Genomic DNA, 24,113 nt, shown 5'->3' with positions numbered 1-24,113 from the left:
TTGTGGCGCCATATAAATACATGATGATGATGATAAAAAAATCATTCTCACATTAAATTGACTTTAACCTCACAATCTGTCTATCTCCATTTTGTGCAGGGAAGCTATTAAATTTAGATCTGGGAGTTCGTTTGTACAGTTGGTAACTATGAGTGGTCCCCAAAGGTCCCATCAGCTTCTCTCCCAATACAATATTATTATTATTATTATTATTATTAGGTATTTATTTAGCACCAACATATTCTGTTGTGCTTTACAACTGGAAACAAAACAATACTAAAATGAGACTGAGTAATAGCAGACAGAAATGTAAGGGGTCCCTTCTAGCAAACTTACAAACTATTTTCCTTCTAAAGGAATAAGAAAGTAACAGTTATATCTGCTGAATGGAGGGTTACTAGTGCAGACGGAGGGCCTGGGAACTGAAAACGTATAGCACCTGTTCGAGGCAACAATCTTTATCAAGTGAGTCCACAAGAACATCTGTGCTTCAAAAGGGCTGATTATCTGCTGTATATAACAGGCATGTCATGGAATATACAAATAGACTTTCTGTATACAATAATTGTAATGCCTTTTAGATGTCTCATAGTGATGCATTCAGGAAGCCGACTGTCAAAATGCCGACCACCGGCTTCCCGACTATCAAATCCCGGCAGGGTACTAATGACAGGCGCAAAATCCCGACTCCAGTCATTAGACCTACGCCGGGAGCTCCTGGGGGGACTTAGGGCTAGGCAACCCCACGGGAGAGTTAGGTTTAAGCTAGGAGAAGGGGGGTTAGGGTTAGGCACCCCCGGGGGAAGGTAGGGGTTAGGCACCCCCTGGGAGACTTAGGTTTAGGCTGCGGGGACGGTGGGGGTTAGGTTTAGGCACTTAGGGGGGTTTTAGGGTTAGACTCTAGGAGGGGAGGTGAGGGTTAGGGGGGTAGAATTAGGGTTACTTAACTTAATCCGCTGTCTGGATCTTCACCCCTGCCGGGCTTCCACTTTCGGCATTTGAACCGCCGGCCGCACATACTAATTCCGCCTCATATGGAAAGCTTCAATTACAGTTTTCTTGTTTCCTGGATATGTGTATTAGACCTTTCTCTGCATTTAATAAAACCTTGTTAAAGGTTACTTGTATTAAGCAATCAGGACCCCCATAAAGTGAAAGTGAGCAACCTCTCACTTTTTGAAGACTATTGCAATATAATATTGCAATAGTCTTCAAAAAGTTCTAAACTCAAGAACTGTTTGTTAGCGCTGTCCTGGGATGAGGAGCCCGCACAACTTACATAGAAGCTTGTCCGGTTGCATTTTATTATATGTCCTAACATTAGGCTGGGATTTATTATTGATCAAAGGACAAATGCACAATTTACTCACAAACATTATACGTGTGTTATATAATCATTCTGTTTTTCTAGATAGGTAGACACTTGGCAGTGTTACATACTGTGCTGGTAGCATTTGGCACAGAGTCTGAATGGGTGTCTGGCCTTCACCCGGTTGCGGTACTCTTGTCTCTGAAGAATGACCTTTGAGTATTGTCTACCTGGTTTGAGTAGAAAAAGTAGACTTACCTGACAAGAAGGGAGGACATCTACATCAGTAGCTGTGACCCATGTCATCTGCTCAAGACCATATCCCCTCCAAACAGCCAAATACAATAATCTCCATGAGTCATTTTGGCATGTAAAATCTGCTTCTCTTCAAATTACTGCTCCTTGCCCAATCAGGATTGGTTTGGGGGATGTTTTCTTGAAGGATAAAGCAATTGGTTATGGATGGTTTTACGTAGAAAAAAAAAAAAGGAAAACCTTGGGCATGTGTATACTAGGAGGCAATTTCTGCTGAAATTAGTTTAAGTTCCTCATGTATAAGTATCTTGTATGGCTCAATGAAACAAGGTGTCCTTCTGGATGTGAGTACGATGTTAATCCATTGTGCCTATCAATTTATGTCTTGTGGCTAGATGATGCTTTAGGAAATCTTAGATGGTGGTTAATAGCAGGAAAACCTAAAGAATGGCAAATAGAGCGTTGTGGTTTTAGATAACCAACAAAAACACTAACCTTTTTTGTGTAGCAGGCCCACACATTTGCCTATTGTGATTCTGACCAATCGTCTTGATTGCTGAGGTTATATTTAAGGCTCAGATTAACGCAGTGGGGTAAAGTGTTTTTTTTTAAGTTTGAAATTGAAATCACGCCATGTTTAATATTTCAAACTGAAACATGCTGAGAAGCTGCTTAGTAAATTCACCCCATTGTGTCTTCCCATTTGCCAGGGGATGGTACGAGATGCAGTCAGGAAGCCAACTGTCGAAATGCACACCGCCGGCTTCCCGACTGTCTAATGACAGGTGTTGAAATTCCGACGCCTGTCATTTTACCTATGCCAGGAGCCCAACGCCCGGCATACCAATCGAAGGTAAGCCGGGCAGTGGGCGCAGACAGCCGCTGGGGAGTGGGTAGGGTTAGGTTAGGGGCTCCCATGGGGGACTTTAGGGTTAGGCTCCCCCCCGGGTGGGTTAGGCTAGGGGAAGGGGGGGTTAGGGCTAGGCACCCCCGGGGGGAGGTTAGGGTTAGCCCCCCCCCCCGGGAGACTTAGGTTTAGGCTGAGGGGAAGGGGGGTTGGGTTTAGGCACTTTGCGGGGGGGTTAGGCACTTGGGGAGGTTAGGCACCCCTAAGGGAGGGTTAGGGGGGGTTAGGTTAGTAAATAGTTTAAATACTTACCTGTTGGGATCTTCACTGCCGGTCGTCCAGCATCGGGATTTGAACCGCGTTTGACGTGCGTCCGGCGATATTTCATACCGATCCCGATGGTACACAGAAGAATAATCCAATCTATGGAGTCACACAGAAAAATCTCAATGAAAGCCTACAGGTGGATATACATCACCCAATCCTGTGGCCCCATCAATGTTTAATATATGAACACAGATGAGGCCAAGTTGGATACAGTCTAGTGATTCAGCCATGTTACCAGGTCTCTTTCCATTTAACTATGACCTTTTTAAGTGTTGTCAAATGGTGAAGTTTATTTTAAAAGTATATTGTAGTCAAGTATATTGTGGTCAAAATTGACAACCGTAATTTACTGTTTTTGCCTATTTTATTTCAAGGCTGGACAATACCCTGGAAGAAATCCTATATAAGTTGGTGCCAGGATTACGAGAAGGTATGTGTTTTTGTTTGTTTATTTTTATGCAGCTTTTGAGTTGTAGTTCAGTTTAATGTGCGATCAGTTTATATTGTCTATATTTTTCGTGCCATTAGGAGAACAGCAGCGAGAATCTGAATTCTGGAAGAGGAAACGCCCACGAGAGAATGGTGAAGGTATTTTATGTAGTTTAATGCAAAATGTAATGTTCTCAAGAAACAAGATCGCTTATTTTGATTATATTAAGATGTGTGATTTTTTTTTTTTTTTTTTACTGATTTATATAGGTCTCTTATCTATTGTTTTCCAAAAGACTAACTCTGAAGTCGTTATTTTCTTAATTTATTTTTGTGAAACTTCCTCTTAAATGGGGAGAACCAACTAAGAACTAAGAAACTAAAATTTTTTATAGCTTTTGGTATCCAAACTAGAACAAGCCCTTGGCAGTTATTGACTGAAGATACTTTGTCATATGGTGTCTCTTTTACTGTTTTTGGATCATAGAACCCAACTTAAAATAGAGGACAATTTTGATTTTTTACTTTTTTTTTTTTTTTTTTCACCCCTTATGTGACGTCAAGGCATTATAGAGAGGAAAGTATTTTCCATTCCTAATAATTCACCTATTTCTCAAATATAGTATATATGAACTGTTTTATGTAAATGTAAGGTCATTGAGGGCAGGTGATCTGAATGTCTTTTGTTCATTTTTGTCATGGCATTTATTACCCACATAACAGGGGTCTAAGAATATCAAAGTTTATTGAATGTAGAGCGCCTGGAAGGTTTTTAATTAGCTTGTAAATCACTGAGGAAGAGGAAAGGGGGGGCTGGTGTAGTTTCATTAAAATTTACATCCCTTATGGTGTCCTGTGAGATGGAAAGGCAATTACCTGGAGAGGAGATTGGTAAACAAGGCCTTTCATCTGTGTCTGCATATAGTTGACTTGAGGATGCTTACCTGGCACCCAACATAGTAGGGGTTATTCAAAGAGCTGTCTGATTACAAGGTGTGACTACTCATGAACAGGGTTCAAAGACTTCATCATATTTTAGCTGTTTTTGACTTAAAATTGATATTTCCACCACAGCAAAGTTCACAAAATCATAGATATATAGGGACATTTAGGACATGAAATGGGGTATCTAACCAATCACACGTCTCATGGCAGTCATGTTTACATTCATTGTATATCTTAAATAATCGAGATTAGTGTGAGCATACCATATGTCATGTAGCTATTACACAGGGGAACTTTTATACAGCTATTCGTACTTGGGTTAAAAGTTATATGGGCGGTCCTAGCATGGATTCTGGGTTAATTAACAAGCCAGCCAGTCACCAAGGACTGGGTCATGACATCACTATGGAGGGGGGGGGGATTCATAAAAGGTATGGGAGCCTTTTGTTCTATGTCAGATTTGGGGGATTCATTTCTCAGTTGAAGCATGAATCCAGATTAAGGCAAGTGTAATTTTGTGTATGTTTTTTCCTTTTTATTTCGAAATTGCAATACATGTTTGTCAATATAATCTGTAGTCTGGCAGTAAAGAGACGTGTATGGTATAACAGGCAGAGTGATAGAATATTCAGTGTGAGTATTTTATTAGACTCTGTCCTCAGACATCAGGATGTGGGGATCTATGCAATCGCAATCTTGACTCTTAGCTGGTTACACACCTAAAGATTTTCTATCCAACCATCCAACTAGTTGATTGGTTGGAATGAAAATCTGGTAACGTATGGGAATAACTGATGATCAGCAATTTGCTCCTAAATGCCAGAAACAGATGAAAATGGTTGTTCAGACAAGTTTTTTAAATGTTTAATCCAAACAATTTGTTCAAATAATAGTTTTTGTCCATTTTCCAGCGTTTGGGAGCAAATTGCTGATTGTCATTTGCTTTTATACCTTACCAGAGTTTCATTCCAACCAATCAACTAGTTGGATAGTTGGGCAGAAAATCTTTAGGTGTACTAGTCTGGGTTATAGTAACTGGCTCTAACCTAGTCAGAGCCAAATATGGGATACATATTGGGGTCCCTAACACCTCCTATATTGGTTTATTACATGTGAAATATTTCAAAGAAGTAATATTCTTCAGCATAACTAATGTTAGGAGATAGTTGCTTGTATTTTGCTCTATCAGGAAGTGTCTACTTCCTGAAATGAATACTAAACATGATCTGTTCTTAACGCTGTACAGTGTAATAAAATAGGAGCTTCAGGAAGCCACTGTTTCCTGATGACATTTTTCATTTTTTTTATTCGCTGTTGATTATTTTCTGAGGTTTTATGATAAATGAAATGTGAAACACAATAGATAAGCAATTATATTATATGCTTCTCCCAATGCCTGTTGGTTCCCTCTGGTGTATGGAGCACTCACAATTTTGAACTTGATTGCAGAAATAATAAGATGGACAAGTTTGATGATAGATTAGGACATAAATAACGACAGCAGCATGCATTGATTTCTTCTGTCACTTTAACATTTTATTGATATAACTTGGTAAAAGTAGACCTCCATACATACATTCAAGCCATCCTACTAAAGTTAATGACTTCTCCTGACTTATTGCAAATCAGAATCTAAACTTATCTGTGTTTAAGGGTTATCTGATTCAACATTCTAACAGTGGTTGCACAGTTTTGTTAGCTACTTAGAAGATATATGGGTGATGAATCTGAACTTAGAAAATGGAGAGAACGAAAGACTGCACTCAAGTTTTCTACTTCAGGGTCCATAGGGGGTCCACAGTGTTGACCTTGGGGTATAGGTTGGGAACCAAATCCGGGCACCACGCAGTTAAAGCTTTTAGCTCCCAGGATGCACTTGGGTCCACTCTCCCTATAACCCCACCCCCAAGCCAGAGGCACCTCAGTTTAAGTTGGTGCCCGGCCGGAATCGGGTCACCGTTTAGTGCAGTGGGGAGCTGATTAGCAGCCCCTAAGCTTTATTTTTTCTAAAGGACAGAGTTTTTTATTTTTCCTTTGGATTCTTCAGAGCGGCAGCGTCAGACTGTCCATAGGACGTCTAAGCTGCCGCTCCGTCACCCCGCTGGCGCTGAGACGCCAGTACAGATCTGGGGATCTCAGCGGGACCCCAGAGTCTGTACTAGCCGGACTCTGCGGGCGCCCAGGACTGCTGCCGGATCCACGGGGAGCAGGTAAGGCGCGGGTCACCGCTTGCGGTGATCCGCGCATTTGAAATGCAGTCCTGTGCCTCCGGTCTCTGGGGACAGACCGGAGGCGCCGGCAGTGGCGGCGGGCCCCCCATACCCTGTGTGTCCACTAGACCACCAGGGACTTAGTGTTCGGTGCAGGGAGCCGGCGTCCCGGGGGTTAATAGCCGGCCAGGGGAGACAGCCTTCCCTGTTACAGCGGCTCCTCCCCTCAGCTCAGCGCGCCTTTCAGTATCTATAGTCTGGCGTCGCTGAGCTGCTTCCTCCGCGGGCCACGCTTCTTCTGAGGTCTCCAGCGGCCATTTTCTCTGTGGTGCAGCAGAGATCTCTGGAGATGGCAGTTGGTCCAGTCCCCCTGCGTACCTCACCATCAGGTCAGTGTACACAGCGTTGTAGCCTTCCCAGACACTGAATCTGGGTAAGTTGCATGCAGTGTAATAGTGCAGTATATTATATGACATGTTTATGTATATATGTATATATCTGCATTGTATGTGACTTATGCTAGTGCTGACTGTACTTTATTCTCTCACCTGTCAGTGTATATCTATCCCTTTCCTTATCTGCCCTAATACAGCTGTACTTGGGGTGGTTCTGAGACCTCACATTTATATACTTGTTAATATTTGTGAGGTTTGTCACATACTGTTGCGTGCTGCACGTTGCCATATTTTGAGTGGAACTGTGTGTTGCATACGCTGAAAATGGGTCCCTGCAGCTAATTTTTAGTATCAGTCAGGACCAGTATAGCGCTGCTTGATCGCAAGGCTTGGTCAGATATGTCTGACCAGGAGATAGAGCGTTATACTGCACCCATTTTTACTATCCTGCAAGCCATGTGCTGCAGGTGTTAGTGCGGAGGATTTAACTCTTAAAGGGTTCTGTATGTGGCGTCATCGGGTGCCGGCCCCTTTCACGACCCCCTTGGGCGGTTTGTTTTCTCGGGATCCTCTTAATTGCGGATCGCCGGGCGGGCCCCATTGTTGTACCTCACTTGGGGTTACTTCACCATACTGCCCTTTTTCATCTCAGGGTATCTCGCAGTTTCTTGCACTCTTCGCCTGTGACACAGACTACCGCTCCCTACAGGGGTTTTTCGAGTATATGAATTCCCCCTGGTGCCACAATAGTCTGTCATGCCCCTTGCAGGGATTACCACAACAGCCACCCTGGGTGGATGTCGTTTTTCTATGAAACGCAAATTGGCGTGGTTGACGCCCTGTGCTTACTTCCCACTTGGCTCTACCGTGAACTGGATACTGTTTTGGGCTCTTTCCCTCTTACACGGGGGGAAGCCTATCTCAAGTATTATTATCCCTGTTTTAGGGCTGGTAGCAGGTCCATTCTGCACCTGTATCATACACCCTCAGTATTACGTGCCTTTTGGGTCCCTGTTGCTGACTAGCGGGTGGATCGCATGGCGGGACTCTGGCTGTTGCCAGATATGAGGTATTACAACAGTGTTTGGTCTCCTGTCCCAAATTCCCTGAGGGTCATCATGAGCCCCTCCTGGGGTGGATGGACGTGTTACTCGTCGGATTACAGACGTTACTACGCATCCCATTCCTGCGTGGTCGGATTCTTCTGATCCGTAGGTGATAACTCTGCCTGAAATCAGTATACTCGCTTTCAGGGGTTGTTACCCATCCTACCATGGCGATAGCATGGTTGGTTAATACTATTGCATACTGAGCTGATGCATTTGTAATGTTTTTTCCCCTCCAACACGTCTGGGGTTCAAATGTATTTGGTTGCTCACGTAATATATGCAGTTGTCATAGGTGGACATGCCTATATTGGATACCAGCTCCTAATTTTCAGAGTTCCGGCTGCGACGGTATCCTCCGTAATACCCTATAGCTGCGCTCTGGGAATGCAGAGGTGCAGATACCATCTATAGGGTATATCTTGTTGGGTCCTGACCTTGACAGTGGCAGTACAAATTTCCCGCCGTCAGCTATGCTCACTACGGGGCCTCAGACTATTAAGTCTTTTTGTCCTCTGGGTCAGCCTAAAGGTCTGTTTCTTCATAGACTGTCGGCCTTTACAAGGGCCGACATATCCAGTTCCGAGCAGACCTGGACTGCCAGCCGATCCTGCTTCTGAACCTACGGATATATTGTCAGCCTGACGAGACAGGCCTACCACTGGGAGATGGCGATTTCTCAGTTTGCCCGGTACTAGTGTCTAGTTGCCGCGGCTACGTGGGTAGGAGGGTACGCACTCTCTTTGCTCAGGCGGCCTATTTCCATGTGATGGTACGCAGGCCCTTATTCGGAACAGGGCCTTACAAATCCAGAAAGCTATACAGTTGTTGCGGTAAGCGGAGCTAATTGGGCCATCCCCACTTTCTCAGCGAGGGACTGGTTGTTCTGCTTTCTTTCTGGTGCGGTGGCTGAATGGTCCTCTTTGGCCTATTCTCTGTCTCAATTCCCCGAACCAGTTCCTAAAGCTACCTGGGCTCAGGAAGCAATCCCTATGCTCCATCATACTATGTTTGGAACCTGGGGACTTTATGGTATCACTGGATATACAGGACGCGTGCCTACGGGTACTTACAGAGACCTTACCTCAGCATGGACTGAGGTTTGCTGTATCACAGCACTTACGATTTTTCGGGCTCTGCCTGTTGGGACTGCTCTCAGCCCCACAGGGGTTTACCAGCGTTTTGGATTTTCTGACAGTTCTTCTGTTCAGTATATCCCAATGCTCCTGTACCTGGATGGCCTCCTGCTCTTAGCAGGATCACCGGGGTACTTTACAGCCGGGTCTGACTGACTGACAGGGGGGTTGACTGCAGACGTTTAATCAATGGGGAAAAAGTCCTCCCTGCATCCCTCTCTGGGTATTCTTCACCTAGGAGCCCTGCTGGATTCTCAGAATCTGAGAATTCTTCTGGCATAAGACGGCATCTCCACTCTTCCATTAGGAGTACATGGATGTCTGCGCAGTCGACATATGTCTTTACACTCTGGGATGCATGGTCCACTATTCAGTGTCTGCCTTTGGAAGGGTGGAATGGGCTTAGTTCCATTCCAGGCCTTTCCATAATTGGCTTATCTCCAGATGGAACAAGCTATTTCTGTCTGATCACTGTTCAAACGATGATGCTCTCCCCGGAGGCAAGTCGGTCCCTTTACGGGTGACTATGGCCATCTCGTCCAGGGTATTCTTTGCTAAGGACAGTGTCTGGTTCGCATCCATTTCAGTGCAGTTGGATGTCTGTCGATTCCACCCTGTCAATTAACTGGTTGGAACTTTAGCCTGTCTTGGGCCTTCACTCTGGCATAACCCTTGTTTCCCGGTGAACCTGAAAAAGTTCAGTCCGACAGGGTCAGAACAGTGGCTTCCTTTTTAGCAATACTGTTCGTTGGGTGGCAATGTCAGGTATGTCATACATTCGGACATTGTCTGAGGGTCTCCTCCCGACCATCTCGACAGTGTTCATTTCAGGTGCTCTCCATTGGTAAGCGGGAGTCCTCAGCCGTCACGACGTGCATCCAGGGGACTAGTCTCTTCCCCAAGAGAGGTTTCATCTCCTGGTGAGCAGGGGGGGGGGGGTCCTCCTGAGGTGACCCTCATGGCCTTCTGACTCTATCACACTATGGTGTTACAGTCCAACTCTGGGGATTCTGAAGCAACCTTCAGTGACTCTTTGTCGGTGAAGTAGTTCTTCCAATTTGCGTACCTGTGTTCTCCGGTCTCCATTCTTCCTCGAGGGAAGTGTTTCAATCGAGACGGAGATGCTTTCCTGCTGGTGGCTCCTGATTGCCCCAGATGTCAGGGGTACTTGGTTTTTCGGAGTCTCTCCATCGATACTCCATTCCTGATGCTTCACTGCCCAGACCTGTTGTCTCAGGGTCCTGGGGTTTGTCTTGGACCTGGGTCGTTTGTCTTTGACTGCGTCCCTACAGTGGTCTTACGGCTTCCCTGGCTTTGTCATCGTTGGAATGATTAGAGCACATGGATCAGTTTTTGCTGGGACCTACCACAAACTGTGGCAGCCATAATTCTTATGGTATTATACCTGTCGATATGATCCTCTGGTGTCCAGGATTTCCAGATATTCTGGCATTCCTTCTGGCTGGCTTGGGTTTCACCCTCGGCCTGGCCTTCCTGACAGTGCGGATCTCTACACTGTCAGTATGATTAAGATATGGAATTGCTCCGCTCTGGTATCCAGTTCATCCTTTGGAGTGTTTTCTGGATTATGCCTCCATTTGTCCTCCCTAGGGACTCCTTGGGAGTTAGTAGTGGTTCTTCGTTGACTCCGGGGAAAGTTAATGGAACCGCTGGTTGTGATTGCCATTACATGGTCTATTGCTTTGGCTTTCTCTCTTTCTCTCAGGGAGTTTATATCACCCAGGTGAGTGTCGGAATTGGGAGCGTTCTCATGTGGCTCCCTCTTCTGGAGGGCATCTTGTCAGGGTGTGAGTTGCTCTCACCCTGTGTTTCTTCTTAGTGATTTTTAGGTTCCATATTATTCTGGAACTTATGGTGAGGCCATTCAGTCCCCGGTCTTATCGGCTGGTGTGGCCTCATTGACTGTGGTCCGGCCTCTGTGGATTTATGTGATCCGTTCAAGTTCCTGACGGAAATCGGACTCCTTATTGGTGGTCTGAGATTTCTGGTTTTAACAGGAAAGGATGGCCGGCCTATGGCCAAATGTTGGCTGGACGGCCTCGTATGTCTTCTTCAGGGGCCTACCCATGGGTAGGCCTTTCTGTTGTTGATGCTTGTTTTTTCTCGGGCCATGTAACCCTCGTGGGTGGCTCGCTGTGGCGCCTTGGCTGTTTTGCCTTGCTAGATGGCCACGTGGTCTTCTGCCCACACCTTTTTAAGGTTCTAGGCATTGGTTTCCTTTGCCTCTCCGGATGCTTCCTTTTTGGCGGCGGATTCTCCTCTCAGCACAGGAGCGTCCCCTCCCTTGGTTGAACTGCTTTGGGACATCCCCAAGGTCAACACTGTGGACCCCCTATGGACCCTGAAGTAGAAAACAAGAGATATGGTAAGAACTTACCTTTGTTATCTCTGTTTCTACGAAGTCCATAGGGTCCACAGGGCGCCCGCCCTGACGCACCTGGCTTCAAATGGGCTGTGTGGCTGGTCACCGGTTTTCCGTCTCCCATTTCTGTGAGTATGGTTATCGAGTGTTCCAGTTTTCTCTCTCTTTTTTTCTCCTCCTCCGGCCTTTGGCTACTTACAAACTGAGGTGCCTCTGGCTTGGGGGTGGGGTTATAGGGAGAGTGGACCCAAGTGCATCCTGGGAGCTAAAAGCTTTAACTGCATGGTGCCCGGATTTGGTTCCCAACCTATACCCCAAGGTCAACACTGTGGACCCTATGGACTTCGTAGAAACAGAGATAACAAAGGTAAGTTCTTACCATATCTCTTGTTTTTTGGTTCAGTTTGAGACTAGTGTTTATATTATATTAAGAATTTAATTGGAATGTTCTTCATTTCCGCTATAAAGGCTCATTCATATGTATGTCTTTTTTATGTCTGCTTTTGCTCCATTGAGGTCCACATTGAAGGCATACGGAGAATGTTTACTGAAAGCATATTGGTGGTTGTTTTCTGTTTATGGCTTTAGCAAAATAGTACAAAATCTTCCATTCATACAAATTCTGCTTTGAGGCTGGGCATAGCAGAACATGCAGTTTTAAAATGAATTTGGGTGGAGCTACCTAATAAACAGACCTTTATTATAAAGCAGTGGTAAGGGCATTATGATCTTCAGTTGGTTTTAGATTATAATCTTTCTTCAAAACACACTTTGTAATTTGAATTCTGATGTTGTTTTTGTAATTCTTCAATAAAAAAAAAAAAAAGTTGTGTGTCCAACCGCAGCCCATAAACGGGCAGTACACATACACACTGGAATGTACCAAGCATAAAGACAGTAACAATTCATAATTTTATGAAAATATTGTGACTGTTCCATTATCCACTTACACCATTAGTAGACCACAATCATTTAGTGAAACGCAGTTGCGGCTCCGTCTCTTAACTTTGCCGAGGCCGATTTTCACACAACTGAGACACCCACTTGCAGCGTCTTGAGACTGTGCATTTCCATCACTGTGCATCTTTAGGCACACCATTGGTCGTACCACCAAAACTTGTGCCAGCCCTATGGCAGGCGCAGCTTCTTCCTCTGAGTATGGCCTCCTGTATGGATGCTGCCGCTTTCAGTGACATGACGGCATTGGCTTCGCCACCTCCCTGTGACCACTAAAATTTACAGACCCTGTGTCCGATTCTGTACTGCATCTCTGAGCGCAGACAACTGCTTGCGGAATCGACTCCTACTCAGAATCAGGACCACAGTGTAATGCAGACCCACATACATTTGTGATTAATTAGACTATGCACTGCATTTATCAACAACTCAGGCTTGTCTAACCATTAAGAACAGCGATATGACAAATGTTAAAACAATTAGCTGTCACCATAGGATGATGGCAATGGCCCCTTGCAGATGTCTGCACAGTCCACTAGTGGGCTGCACTGACCAAGAAGCAAACTGTCTCTTCAAAATAGTGACCTATTGACCACTATGAGAATCAGTCAGTCATTACCAGGTGACTAGACATTGGCGTAACTACCATAAGTGCAAGGGGTGCAGCTGCTATAGGACCCAGAGCTGGGGGGGGGGCATCTTCCTTGTCAAATGTAAATGTCTTCTATACATTTTTCACTATTGGGTGGTACATAGGGGCCCTTACAAACTTTTGCTAGGGGGCCTTCAAATAACCTAGTTACACCCCTGTGACTAGACATATAACATTTCCGCCTCACAGCACTAGAGTCAGGGAATATAAGCTTCACTGGGTCAGGAACTGATTTATTAAGCTTCACTGGGTCAGGAACTGATTTAAATAGTCTCTGTAAAGCGCTACATAATATGTTGGAAATATATAAACTGCTGTTAATTAACCCCATGCCTGGATTGGTCACATGAGATCCAGTGGTCCAGATGCATCTCATGCAATGTGATAGGAACACCCATCGGTGGCTTATCGTGGAACAGTGAAGTGGCTGCTGGTTTCTCTGCCGGACATCAGTGGCAAGATCTGACTATACCTGATGGAACAAGAGCGAGAAGTTTCAATTAAATCATTGTATTCACTTATAGGGACAGTCTACAATCTATTTTTCAGTGATCACAGTACAGAATCTGAAATAAGCCAAATTTCATTGCTGGGAAGTTTTTTTTAATTGAATTCGAATATACTTTAAATATTAATTCAGTTCCAAACTGTAACTTTACCAGTTCATCCTGAGATAGTGCTGGAATTTTCTACTGTTTGTGACTCCCCTGCAGAGATTGTCATACATTTTGGATTGATTCCAGTGAGGAAGAAGATATGTTTGAGGATGCTTCTAATGATGAAGAAATCAACAACCCCTGTTGGAGTGGTACTGGATGTATTTGAATAAACATTCTGCCAAAATTCTGAGCCTGAAACGATACGTCTCTATTGGTGAAAGTCTGCTACTATACAAAGGCAGATTAGTGTAGAAAGAGTGCATACTTTACAAAAGAGCTAGGTGTGGAATAAAAATCTATATACAATTTTACACGTTACATCAACTGGCCAATATATTTCTGAGATTCTGAGTTTGTGGAGTACCTGGAACTAGGGCTGCAGGGCAGAATTGGCTTACACTAGAATGACTGGAACTAGGAGGTTGAATGATACTTCTCCTCATTCACTATTACATATATGAAATAGAGGAGAAGAGAGCAAATCTAGGTTTTCAATGAACTATGCTACCTGGCTGTGTAGCTATACTTGTGCAGCCTAGTACAATTGAGTTCTTAGGGCCTGATTCAGAGCTGAACGCTCTGACCAGAGCGCTCGCTCTGAATCAGGGCCCTCCTCCCTGAAAATGGAGCGTCCTCTTGGACGCTCGCATAGCTGTGGTTGACCACCCACAGCATATGCGAGTGTTCATGATGATGGTCGCGATGGTCTTGACCATCGCGACAATCGGGCTTGCGACGGAGACCCTGCGGTAGGGTCTCGCTGCCGCAAGCCCAGGAGTGATTTTGGCTCTATCAGAGCCAAAATCACTCCCACTGACATCACTAGTGATGTCAGTGGGGCCGGCTCCAAATGGTAGGCGTTCCCATGGGAACACCTCCGTCAGGCAGGCATGCCCCCGGCACGCCCACCAAAGGGGGCATGCTGTCAATCAACATCGATAGCACGCCCCCTTTGGTGCTAGACCCGGAGCGACAGCTTGGCTGTCGCAGTCCGGGTGTGGCGCATGCGCACGACGGAGCTCCCTCCATCGTGTGCATGCGCAGTGGGGGAACATCGACCCGTTTGCAAGCGTCCTTTGCTCGCGAACGGGTCTGAATGACCCCCTTAATGCGTACAGAATGGATCAGTCCATAACACACTAGAACATGTGTGTCTGCAATGGCAGCTAGAACAACTTGCAGGAGCAGCTCAATGCAGATTGTATGTGATGAATTATTATTATCCTTTATATGGTGCCATAAGTGTTCTGCAGTGCCTTACAAAGTACATAAATAGGTGAACAAGAAAGCAGTGTCTTGCAGTACAATGCATTGTAGGACAAGGTTTATATACATTGCAACCAAGTGATATATGCCCAAGTGGGGAGTAAGGAGTAGATGAGGTATGATTAAGGAGAAGCACAAGAGGGTAAAGGGCTCTGTTCGTGAGAGCTTACATTCTAATGGGGAGGGGCAGACAGGCATGACATAGAAGGGTAGACAGGGAGGAGGGAGCATGTAGCAGTGGGTTAGGATGAGAGCTGGAAGGCTTTGATGAAGTAGTGGGTCTTGAGAGCCCATTTGAAGTTTTGCAGAGAGGTGGAGAGTTCCAGAGGTAGGGAGCAGCACAGGCAAAATCTGGCAGTGGGAGGAAGTAATCAGTTGGCAGAAAAGGTGGTGTGCATTTGTTGAGTGAAGAGGGCGGCCGGGAGTGTGAAGGGAAATAAGTTCAGAAATGTAAATGGTAAAGAATACTGGTGAGGGCTTTGTAAGACCCTTCAATTGGGTGCTTAAGGGGAAGGGAAGCCAGTGGAGGGTTTGTAGGAGAGGGAAGGCAGATGTAGAGTGTTTGGAGAGGAAAAAGAGCTGAGCAGCGGCATTGAGGACATATTTGAGTGGAGAACGGTGGGAGTCAGGGAGGCCAGATAGGAGGAGGTTACATTAGTCTAATCTGGAGTTGGATGAGGGTTTAAGTAGCATCCTAGGTGAGAAAGGATCTGATCTTAGAAATATTTTTGAGGTGGAAACAGCAGAACTGTGAGAGGTGCTGAATGTGTGGTTTGAAGGAGAGGGAGGCGTCCAGGATGACTCCAAGACAGTGCACTTTGGGGCTAGAGGAGATAGTTATGCCGTCAATTTATAAAGAAGTTGTGGGAAATTAGGTTATTTGGGAGGGTGGGAAATTGATCAGCTCACTTAGACATATTAATTTTAAGAAAGCGCTGGGACATCCAGGAAGGGATAGCAGAGAGACAGTTGGAGATACGAGTTAGGAGAGAGGGGGAGAGGTCAGGGGAGGAAAGGTAGATCTGTGCATAAAGATGATATTGGAGAGGGCCCAGAACAGAACCTTGGGACACCTACTTGAAGTGGAAGTGGGAAAGGAGTCATGAGAGGAGACATAGAAGGAACTATCATAGCGGTAAGAGGACAGCCAGGAGAGGGCAGTGTCACAAAGACCAAGGAAGTGAATGATTTGCCGGATGAGAGGGTTGTTCACTGTATCAAAAGCAGCAGAGAGGTCAAGGAGAAAGAGCATAGAGTAATGACCCTTGGATTTGGCAGCAAGGAGGTCATTGCTGACTTTTGTGAGGGAGTGGAGAGACTTGAAGCCAGACTGAAATGGGTAAAGGAGGGAGTGGGAGGAAAGAAAGCCGGTAAGGCGGTGATAAACAATATGTTCAAGGAATTTGGAGAGAAAAGGGAGGAGACAAATGGGTCAGTAGTTGGAGAGAGTGTTAGGATCAAGGGAAGGTTTTTTTAATGCTAAGGTATAGCAGACTGTAATGATGCACATATGTAGCTGCGGAACGCAGACCGCACACTGGTGTAAGAAATGCTGATTACAACAGGTGAGCAGATAGTAACTCTTTACTGTAGAATGGTAAGTGATGATAGGCTGAATCCACTAGAATGAGAGTACTCGGGTAAAAAAAAAAACAGAACAGGTACAGATCCGGTAGCTCAGGAACTGGGAACCACTTTGGTCACTGGAGACCAGGAGTCCTAGGAGACTTGTTGTACTGGCAATGGACAGGTGGCAGTGAGCAATTGAAATAGGGAGCTTTAGCACAGGATTAGATGTGAATATCGTATGCAGCACAGAGACTGTGAATGGCTGAACTACTCAGCTCACTTCAGACAAGTTGGCAGCTCGCTTGCTGCGCCTGAAAGCAGCTACAGGAGAAACCTGACCAGACACCACCCAGTAAATTGGCAGTGCCAATTAGGGTAAGAGGGTATAAGTACCCAACTTGTGATAATATTATTGATGCAACATGTATGGAGCTAGATGGAACAAGAAGATGTCCCAGATGCTCGGAAGAAAAAGAAGCCACAAAGGGGAGAAATCATAGGATTTAAAAGAGGAAAGTACTGAATGGAAAATTATATAACAAACAACTTTAACCTCTTTGCTGTTGGGGGATTTCTCACCCTTATGATGAGGCACTTGTCACATTCCAACATCCACACACCATGTTACGCAGTAACCACACAAATTATACCATGATTGTTTTCAGGAGACTTTTGGGGTAAATTTACTAAAGTGAGAGTTTTTAGAAGTGAATTTTAGAAGTGGAGATGTTGCCCATAGCAACCAATCAGATTCTAGCTATTATCTTCTAGAAGGTGCTAGTTAAATGTTAAGTAGAATCTGATTGGTTGCTATGGGCAACTTCTCTTTTAAAACTCGCTTCTAAAAACTCTCACTTTAGTAAATTTACCCCTCTGTATTTTCAGAAAATACCATTAGTGTTTTACTCATTCTAACACATGAAAAAAAAAGTTAACCCAAATGTCCAAAAAGAGTGTATTTGTTGAAATTTCAGGAAAGGGGACCAAAAGCAAACATGATTTGTTTTTTTGCATCTTTATAAATACTAGAAAAAAATACTTTGTGGCTCTTGCAGTCTTTGTCTAAAAGCTAATAAACACGATTAGCGCACTATTTTTCAAAGAGTGGTGAACCAGTGATCTAAGCAGTTTAATAAACATTTAATTGATTACTGTACCAACAAAGGCATATGTTACATATGAAATAACCGATCTCTGTGACGCTTGACACCACCTGTGTCAACCTATAACCCCCGGTTATATAACAGCAGGCATAGAAGGATATCGTAGTACCATATTTATGAGTACTGATGTAATCTACTCTGTAAACACATATTATGTTTAAGTTAATGGATGTGACTAGTGCAATTAAGTGAACTAATTAGGAATTAATATACCATAACAGGTTTACAGCACTAAATCAATTATTGTGCAAATAAAGATATATGTCACATAAGGAATAATTTATATCTGATCATATTCCCTGATGGGAAGGTGACGCTTGTTATAACGTGTGTCAGCCTTTTTTTTCTGTTTAATTAATAGCAGGAAACAGGAATATCTCTGATCTATTATTATCTAACTAACATCCAGAGTACAGTGGAGATAGACTGATACATTAATTGCCAATATTGCAGAATCAGATTGCAACATTTTTGGATAAAACTAGATAGTAGCTAAGTTGCTATAATACTCTGTTTATACCACTTATTTTCAATATTTTACTTACAAATAAGTAAATATTTCCTGTCACCAGTAGAATGCTTCTCTTTTAGGGAAATAACACCAGTTGTTTAGTAGGCGGCCTTAGTAGAGATTTGAAAACACTCTGCTTACAAGCACGAAGTTATTATCTTTGCAACTAAACTATTCGACTCAGTTATTATTTTATAAATAGACATGTGGTTTAGCTTGTAAATGTTCCAACACGTTGCACAGTTTTGCTTAATTTGGTGCCACATTTGGTTGCAAATGAAGATTTAGCCTTGTTTTAGAGTTTAGTATTGGCTCCAATTTTGCCCTGCCAGTATTCTTTTTCACCCCTTAATTGAGTAATCCTCTATTACCATTGCACCCTTACATTGGGGACACCCCTGTTACCTTCACTGGTATCTGTATTAAACCACTGTGTAAGCCTTTGTTAACAGCAGCGACTGTCAGCAGAGTGGTTAGTTTCCAGGCTATTACATGTGCCGAGTTGTGGGACAAACTCACATTTTAAATGTGCGAGAAGGTCTGAGTTTGTCCTGCACAAAAAACTCGAGCCCTATTACATTTTGCCCCTAGTGTTTTCCACAAAATAGTATTTTATCGTAAGCCAATGATCACTGAGAACTATTTTAAATAGTAGAATAATGCAGCTGGTAATTATGGGAATATAAATATAATAAATAGAGAAGCAATGCCAACTGGCTAATGAGCGAACATTATGCAAACATCCCTTTAAAAGTGATAGGGAGGCAAACATACCTTACAATAAGTTGAAAATATTCTTTCTTCAGGGTCCATAGCACTCCACAGGGAGACAATGGGGTGTAGGTGGTACTTGGAGGACTGAACACCAACAGCAAAGCTTTTTTCAATCCCAGGATGCTCCGGTCTTTCCTCCTATACCCCGCCTACAGCCTGAACTCCGTTTCATTGGTGTCCGGCAGGAACTGGTTCACCGTTGGAACAGTAGGGCTGCTGTTAAGCAGCCCAAGCTTTATTTTTATGGTCATTTTTTCATTTAGAGCAAGCAGCGCTAGACAGTCATCTGGACGTCGCACTGCTGCTCCATCACCCCTCTGCGGTGCCGCTACTCCAGCCCTCGGCTAGGTACTCTCGGCCTGGACTCCGGGAGGACCTAGCTACTAGCTAGCGGGGCTCCTCGGACCCCAGACTGCAGCCCGGGATTCAAGGGGACAGGTAAGGCGTCTATGCGCAGTCTTACTTCTGGTCTCAGGAGACAAACCGGAGGCACTGATGTGGACACCGGTTCGTCCAGGACTCCACTAGACCACCAGGGTATAACCTACACTGGTGCAGGGCAGAGCTAAGGCCAGGGATCCGGTGGTTGATGTCAACATAGGGGAGAAGGCCTTCTCCCTGCGGTTCCTCCTCCAGCTCAGGGCGCCAGTCCACTGCGGTCTTGCCACCCCTAAGCTGCTCCTCCCTCACCCATCGCCCCCTCAGAGACTCACGGTAGCCATTTTCTGCATCGGCCTCAGGTCTCCGGGAACGCTGGGTCCAGTCTCCCTGTATACCTCTCCCAGGAGCCAGGTTATACAGCGCTAATTCCTACCAGCCACTGCGGTCTGTGTAGTTGAATTTAGTGCCCACTGCAGTTATATTGTATGCTCTGCATTATATGTGACTTGTGCTAGCGCTGCTGTTTATTTTTTCTCAACTGTCAGCTTATACCTTTCCCTTCCTTTCATTATAACCCTGGAATACTGAGGTATAGGGGGTTCATTGTACCTCACTATAATTGTGAGGGCTATCGCATACTGTATATCTCTGTTGCGCACTACACTGTGCCATATTGTACATATTTCTTGGTTGTACACTGCACTATGCCAGATTGTGTGCTACAATTGTCCTTGCAGCTATATCAAAGGCAAGAATACAGTGCATCGGAAAGTATTTACAACGCTCATTGGGACCTTCAAAGCAGCAGATATCATTCTGTACCCTTCCACAAATTTGTGCCTCGAGACAATCCTGTCTCGGAGGTCTACAAACAATTCCTTGGACTTCATGCTTGGTTTGTGCTCAGACATGCACTGTCAAGCGTGGGACCTTATACAGACATGTGTATGCCTTTCAAAATAATGTCCAATCAACTGAACTTACCACAGGTGGATTCCAATTAAGCTGTAGGAACATCTCAAGGATGATCAGTGGAAACAGGATACACCTGAATTCAATTTTGAGCTTCACGGCAAAGGCCGTGAATACTTATGTACATGTGATTTCTTAGTTTGTTTTTTTTATTAAATTTGCAAAAATCTCAAAAAAAACTTTTTACACATTGTCATTATGGGGTATTGTGCGTAGAATTTTGAGGACAAAAATTAATTTATTCCATTTTGGAATAAGGCTGTAACATAACAATGTGGAAAAAGTGAAGCGTTGTAAATACTTTCCGGATGCACCTTAACAAACAGCCTGCTGCTCCCACTCTGGTGTCTTGCAAGTCTTGTTTAGCAGGCTTAGCTTCAGAGGATCTAATTTGACATGGTCTATGTGCATCTTGTTATACGGCACCTGGCCCCTCAGCCCCTGCATCATCTCAGGACCCCCTGGGCTTCTTTTTCACAGGTGTTGGCAAAAATTGTGGACCACCTAGCGGTCCCTGTGGTAGCTCCCCCTATGGGATGGCCACAACAGGTACTCCCTGCAAATCTTTTGCCTCCCCCATGGGTAAACTTACTTTCTCCCTCAGAGCAGAGTCTGCCAGCTACCTCTACAGCCTTTCAACAAATGCTGCAAAAAGAGATACCCTTAGCTAGTAAACCTACTAAGCGTGCTGTGTTATCTTCCCTGTCCACCCAGCTATCAGATTCTGAGTTATCATCTGGGGGGGGCAGAAGACACAGATCTCTCTCAATCTGATTCCCCCTTGGGAGAGGAGGAGCCCCCTCTAAATTGAATATACCTGCACTTGTGAGAGCTGTAAAATCTATTCTTCAAATAGAAGAGACAGATCCCACTCCTAGGGCAAAACAGGCACTATTTAAGCGACAGAAGGTAGTTTTTCCAGAGTTTCTTAACTCTGATCAGCTATCTGATCATATGTGTGAAGCATTGAATATGCCAAGTTAAAAGTTTCAGCTGCCTAAACTCTTGATTTCCTTTTACCCTCTTCCAGCTACTGATTGCACTAAATGGGAAGTTCCCTCTGCAATGTATTCCAACGTGACACGCCTAGTCAAGAATGCTACCTTACCTATCCATACTGCAACCTCCTTAAAGGAGACTACGGATAGAAGGATGGAAGCTTGTCTGAAATCTAAATACTCTCTTACAGGAGCTATTATTTGTCCTGCCAGGGCTACAGCCTGGGTGGCAAAAGCCATTGAGAGTTTGGCAGAGCGCCTAGAAGATACATTTCCCTCTGATGCTTTGAGGGAACAGCTGTCCTACATCTCTCACATTAGAGATGCAGCCTCCTATTCAGGAGAGGCGGCTTTGGATACTTATCTCCTAGCTTCTAAGGCATCTACTTTCGTGGTAGCCTGCCATATTGTTTGGCTTCACTCAAGGAAGGTAGATTCCGACTCTAGAAAGGCTTTGGAGTTTCTGCCTTATTCTGGGGAGATCCTGTTTAGCCAAGAATTGGACAAGATTGTGACTACCTTGGCAGCTTCCAAGACTGTGTTCTTACCCTCTGCATCTGCTACAAAGCCTCAGATTCCATTCTTTCGTCCCCAAGGAAAAGCTAAAAGGTCAGTCCTCCATGGCAGTTGGCTTCCACTAAGACCTTCAAGCTTGGGACCAAACAGCCCTGGGCTACAAGATGTCCACCTACCAAATCTGAGGGCAAGCCTTCAGCTTGACTGGGCGGGCCTCTCCCTGGGGGCTTCCAGGGTGTGAGGCTGACTTCTTCAGTTTGCCCAGTTCTGGTGTCAGACCACCTCAGACGCCTGGGTAAAAGAAGTGTTCTCCCACGGATATGCCCTCTCATTCCTGAGGCGGACTTTCCCCCCCCCCCCAGCAGTTCTTTTGCTGTGACCTCCATCGAACCCAAGCAAAGCCCTGCTCCTCCAGAAGGCCATTCAGTCCTTACTGCTCTCGGGTAATAAATCTGGTCCCCTCATCACAGCGAGGGAAGGGCTATTATTAGACTCTTTTCTTGGTTGAGAAGCCCAACTGGTCTCATCAGCCTATCCTCAATTTCAAGTCTCTGAACAAGTTTATCAGGATGCCCAGGTTTCATATGGAAACCCTACGCGCTATGGAGCCTGGGGAGTTTATGGTGTCTCTGGACATTCAGGACGCTAACCTACATGTACCAATTGCGCCTTCTCATCAGCAGTATCTCCGATTTGTCCTACAGCAACATTACCAATTTCAAGTACTGCCTTTTGGACTTTCTATAGCTCCTCGTACCTTTTACCAAGTTCATGGCAGTTATGGCAGCCTATCTTCATTATCAGGGGATCAGACTACTCCCATACTTGGATGATCTCTAGCTCTTAGCAAGCTCCCCAGAAATTATTTACCGCCATCTACAAGGTAACCCTTGCCTTTTGTACAAATGCACGGTTGCCTGATTAACTGGAAAGAGTCTTCCCTGACCCCTTCTCAAAGAATGGTACATCTGGTAGCCTTCCTGGACTCTCTGGCTAAGAGAATATTCTTGACAGCAGAGAAAAACTCTATTACAGCACCGCGTGCACATATTACTCCACAGTCGCCGGGTGTCAATTCACTCTGTAATGCAGATCCATGGTGTCCACCTTCGACATGGTGGAGTCCACTCAGTTTCACTCCAGGCCCCTACAACACTTGATCTTCTCGAGGTGGAATGGGCTTCCCAATCTGCTCAGATCCCAGATGATTGGCCTCTCTCCGGAGGTTCGCTGTCCTTATCCTAGTGGCTACAGATGTCCCACCTAAACAAGGGTCACCCCTTTGGGATCCCGGACTGGGCACTCCACCATGGACGCAAGCCTCCGCGGGTGGGGCACAGTGAATGGCCAGCACTCCATCTAAGGACGCTGGACTCCGGCCGAGGCGATCTTGCCAATCAACATCCTGCAACTCCGAGCCATTTACAAAGCTCTCACTCTTGCTCAGGATATTCTTCAGGGCAGGCCAGTATAAGTACAGTCTGACGACACGGCTGTGGCCTACCTCAATCACCAAGGAGGCACTAGAAGTCTGTCAGCAATGGCAGAAGTGTCCCACATTCTCACATGTGCCGAACGCCATCTCCGCAGTGTTCATCCTGGGTATTCTCAATTGGGAGGCGTATTTCCTCAGCCATCACGACGTGCATGCAGGGGAGTGGTCTCTCAATCCAGAAGTATTTCAGCTCCTGGTGGACAAATGGGGTCTACCGGGCGTGAACCTCATGGCCTCACGACACAACCACAAGCTTCCAGTGTACGGGGGCCAGGACAAGGAACCCCAACGCAGCCTTCGTGTGCGCATTATCTGTGAGGTGGACCTTTCATTTGACATACCTCTTTCCTCCAGTCTTCCTTCTGCCTGAGGTTGTTTAGAAGTTCAACAAGAGGAAGGCACGGTCCTGTTGGTAGCTCCAGCTTGGCCCAGACGCCATTGGTGCTCTGATCTTCAAAGTCTCTCCATAGACGTTCCTCTCCAACTTCCTCTACGACCAGACCTGTTGTCTGAGTACCTGTCTACATCCAGTCCTGGCTCATCTGTCTTTAACAGCTTGGCTCTTGAGACATTCCTCATAAGGTCTAAAGGGTTTTCTAGCTCTGTGGTCCAGACCATGCTATCACGCCATTTTGCAACACCATGCCATACCCTGTGGAAAGCGCTTGATTGGAGCCAATTTCCTCCTCCAACAAGACAATGACCCAAAGCACACCTCCAAATTATGCAAGAACTATTTAGGGAAGAAGCAGGAAGCTGGTATTCTGTCTGTAATGGAGTGGACAGCGCAATCACCAGATCTCAACCCCATTGAGCTGTTGTGGGAGCAGCTTGACCGTATGGTACGTAAGAAGTGCC

At 45.2% G+C, this 24,113-nt stretch overlaps 1 protein-coding gene across 3 annotated transcripts in view; it reads left to right on the top strand.

The window, feature by feature from the left end:
- The window catches only part of PCGF5 (polycomb group ring finger 5), a 123,111-nt gene that overhangs the window by 81,202 nt on the left and 17,796 nt on the right, over positions 1-24,113 (top strand). For all 3 annotated transcript variants that reach the window (XM_088474027.1, XM_088474026.1, XM_088474028.1), the window contains 2 exons: positions 3,113-3,168; positions 3,267-3,326. In XM_088474027.1, the coding sequence (XP_088330153.1) occupies positions 3,113-3,168; positions 3,267-3,326 (116 nt within the window). The remainder of the gene's footprint in view (positions 1-3,112; positions 3,169-3,266; positions 3,327-24,113) is intronic.

Source organism: Taudactylus pleione, unplaced genomic scaffold, assembly GCF_031769625.1.
Source record: "Taudactylus pleione unplaced genomic scaffold, aTauple2 ptg000016l, whole genome shotgun sequence".
Taxonomy (NCBI): domain Eukaryota; kingdom Metazoa; phylum Chordata; class Amphibia; order Anura; family Myobatrachidae; genus Taudactylus; species Taudactylus pleione.
The sequence above is the reverse complement of the archived record's forward strand: the minus strand, read 5'-3'. Positions and strand labels throughout refer to the sequence as shown.